The sequence below is a fragment of the Tupaia chinensis genome, unplaced genomic scaffold (assembly GCF_000334495.1).
Source record: "Tupaia chinensis unplaced genomic scaffold, TupChi_1.0 Scaffold000047_1, whole genome shotgun sequence".
Lineage (NCBI taxonomy): Eukaryota > Metazoa > Chordata > Mammalia > Scandentia > Tupaiidae > Tupaia > Tupaia belangeri.
In genome coordinates, this window is record NW_006159505.1 from 2,598,168 (window position 1) to 2,601,090 (window position 2,923).

General features: G+C 57.5%; 1 protein-coding gene and 1 long non-coding RNA gene across 2 annotated transcripts in view; one reads left to right on the forward strand and one right to left on the reverse strand.

The window, feature by feature from the left end:
- The window catches only part of P2RY6 (pyrimidinergic receptor P2Y6), a 31,588-nt gene extending 30,355 nt beyond the window's left edge, over positions 1–1,233 (forward strand). Inside the window, exon 4 of the mRNA XM_006140964.3 lies at positions 48–1,233. Within this exon, the coding sequence (XP_006141026.1) occupies positions 48–266 (219 nt within the window). The 3' untranslated portion in view covers positions 267–1,233. The remainder of the gene's footprint in view (positions 1–47) is intronic.
- The window catches only part of LOC114008843 (uncharacterized), an 18,167-nt gene that overhangs the window by 8,666 nt on the left and 6,578 nt on the right, over positions 1–2,923 (reverse strand). The gene's annotated exons all lie outside the window — the stretch shown is intronic.

Genomic DNA, 2,923 nt, shown 5'->3' on the forward strand with positions numbered 1-2,923 from the left:
CTGTGGTGGTGGCGCCTGTCTTTGCCATCAGCTTCCTGCCTTTCCACATCACCAAGACAGCTTACCTGGGGGTGCGCTCCACCCCGAGGGTCCCCTGCCACGTACAGGAGGCGTTCGCAGCCGCCTACAAAGTCACGCGGCCGTTCGCCAGTGCCAACAGCGTCCTGGACCCCATCCTCTTCTACTTCACCCAAGAGAAGTTCCGCCGGCGGCCCCACGAGTTCATGCGGAAACTCACGGCCAAGTGGCAGAGGCAGGGTCGCTGAGTCCCCTGGATGGCACACCTGGGGCCTGGGCAGCTGTCCTGCTGTCATGTGGCCAGGGTACCAGGAGCCCCACCAGCCCCAAACCGCGCAGCGAATTTGAGTTCAGCTCAGCCAGGCATGGAGGACGGTCCCTCACAGCCCCTGGAATCTCAGTACCAATCGTCTGTTACGGAATTTCTCTGCAGCGGGTCCTGTGGGCATAGAGACGGACAGGCCGGCCCCAGCCTCGAAAAGTGTCCAGTCAGCCATGGAGAGTGGAGGAGGCCACGTGAAGCTGCTCACAGAAACAGAGTGTGGCCTGTACTCTAACGGAGGGGTGTGCTCCATGCTTTGGAGACACCTGTGGCGGGGGTGAGAGAACACAGGAGGAGAAGGGGCATTTGAGCTGGGTTTTGAGGGATGAGTGTGAGCCCTGGGGGCGGGAAGAGGGGTGAGATCGCATCCATTTAGCAAAGTTTACTAAAGCCCTGCCCAGACAGGTTCCCAGCTGCTGGCAGGACAGACACTGACAGTGATGTCAAGGCCGTGACACAGGGAGGTATGGTGGGGGAGGTGGTGCCAGAAGATGCCACGACTCAGGCCAAGGCATCAGGAAAGACCTCTCTGAGGAGGCCCATCTGAACCAGAGGTCGAAGGCCAGGTCGGGGGAACTTAGCAAACGGGTGGGGAGCACTTCAGTGCAGCCTGCCCAGCCTAGCACTGGCTCCGCCCTGGGACAGACAGCATCTGTCACCTGGGGTGCAGGGCGTGTGGCCTCGGTGCCTGAAAGCCGAGGACGCAGGAGATGCCCCACAGCCACCCTCCAGACCAGGGCCAGAGAGAGCCAGATGCTCCAGGCCGTGGGAGCCCAGTGGAGGGAGAACTCCAGGGGCACTGCTAAGAAGAGGTGGAACTCGAAGGGCAGAGAGGGAAGCCGCTCCTGGGAGGCCGCGTGTGTACAAACTCCGGCGGTAGAAGTGAACTGAGATGAGCACGGCTGCAAGGCAGTGGGAGTTTCAGTCTACCTGGGGCTGGGGTGTGGAGGGCCTGACCAGAAAGGAGCTGGGCAGAGCCCGGGGCCCCACTTCTCTTCACTCCCTCATCAAATGCGTATCTTTTAAGCTTAGGGCATCCATGGTGACTGGGGTACCTCTTCCTGGCCCTGAAGTGAGGGTAAGAGCTTTTTTTTTTTTTTTGAGAGGTTTTTGCTATAGGGCGCTTGCGCTCGCCAGACAGACAGAGAGAGACATAGAGACAGAAAGCGAGAAATCACCCCCAGGGGGGATGGTCACACCGCAATCCCTTCTCCTCCATTCTCCTCTCGGGATCTTGGGCACGTACGCACACGCGCCCAGCATGAGTTTTAAGCCACCGGGTCCAGGACGCGAACTGTGGTCAACTACGTGGGAATCCAGCGACATAGCCATTACGCTAACTGCTGGTTCCCGAGGGTAAGAGCCCTTTGAAGTTGGTTCGTTCTATGAGAAACCAGCAGCTGGAGGAGATGCCGGGTCACCAGGAGGCTGCCACGTGGAGATTCTAGGGTTGGAAGCCTGTGCTGGCCTCCTGAGCAACTGTTGGTGCTGCATTCCACCCCTGCACTCTCCGGCCCATCATTCCCTTCAGCCTCTGGCTACCCAGAAGGCTGCCTGGAGACTGCCCTCTATGGAGGCATCTCAACATGGTTCTGAGTCTAAAAAAGCCTCGGAGCCACACTGGTAATCCCAGCTATGCATGAGGCTGAGGCAGGAGGATCATGAGTTCAAAATAATGAGATCCTCTCTCCTAAAAACATTAAATTTGGGCCAGTCATGTGGTGTAGAGGTTAAGACAGCTGGATCCCACATGACAAACGGCATAGTTCGATTCCGGACCCGGCAGCTGGGAGTATGTGTGTGTGCGTGTCCAAAATCTCTAGAGAATGGAGGAGACAGGATTGTGGTGTGGCCTTTTCCTCTGAGGAGTGATTTCTCACTTTCTCTCCCTCTCTGGTGAGCACATGCTCTATAATTTAATTAATTTAAAAAGTGGGATCTAGCCCTGTAGCCTGGTGGTTAAAGGAGCCAGATCCCCATGGCCAAACATGGGCTCTGCACACTGGGTGTGTGTGTGCACGGGCATGCGTGCCCCAAACCCCAGCAGGATGGAGAAGGAATTGTTCTCTCCCTCTCCGTATCTCTCTGGTGAATGCATGTACCCTCTGGCAATAAACAAACAAACAAATCAGCATCTTTACTGAAGGCCCCTCGAGGAGGCAGCAAAGGGCAATGACACTACACAAGACGCCATCCCCCGGTCCCCTTCCCCTGCTCTGCCCAGCAGCTCTCTGGCACTCCCCGGCAGCCCCTCATCCCCTCTGCTCCTTTTCTCTTTTCTCCTTCCTCCCCACCCCTCCAGCCCTTCCTTCCTTCTCCCAGATCCATTTTTTTCTCACGTGAAACAATGTCGCCTGCTCTTCACCACTGGTGCACCACTCAGACCATGCAAGCAGAAAACCAGGGAGAGCAGGGAGAGGGCAGGGCTGGGAGGGGAAGGGCCACGTGGCCTGTTCAGGACTCTTCCTTTACCCTGTCTAAACCCCAAGACTGCTGGACGGCAGGAGCCTGCAGAGAAGTTAAGCTCCACAGGAACACCTGAGATGGCCGAGGTTAGCGAGGAAGTGGGAAGCCCGGCCCTCC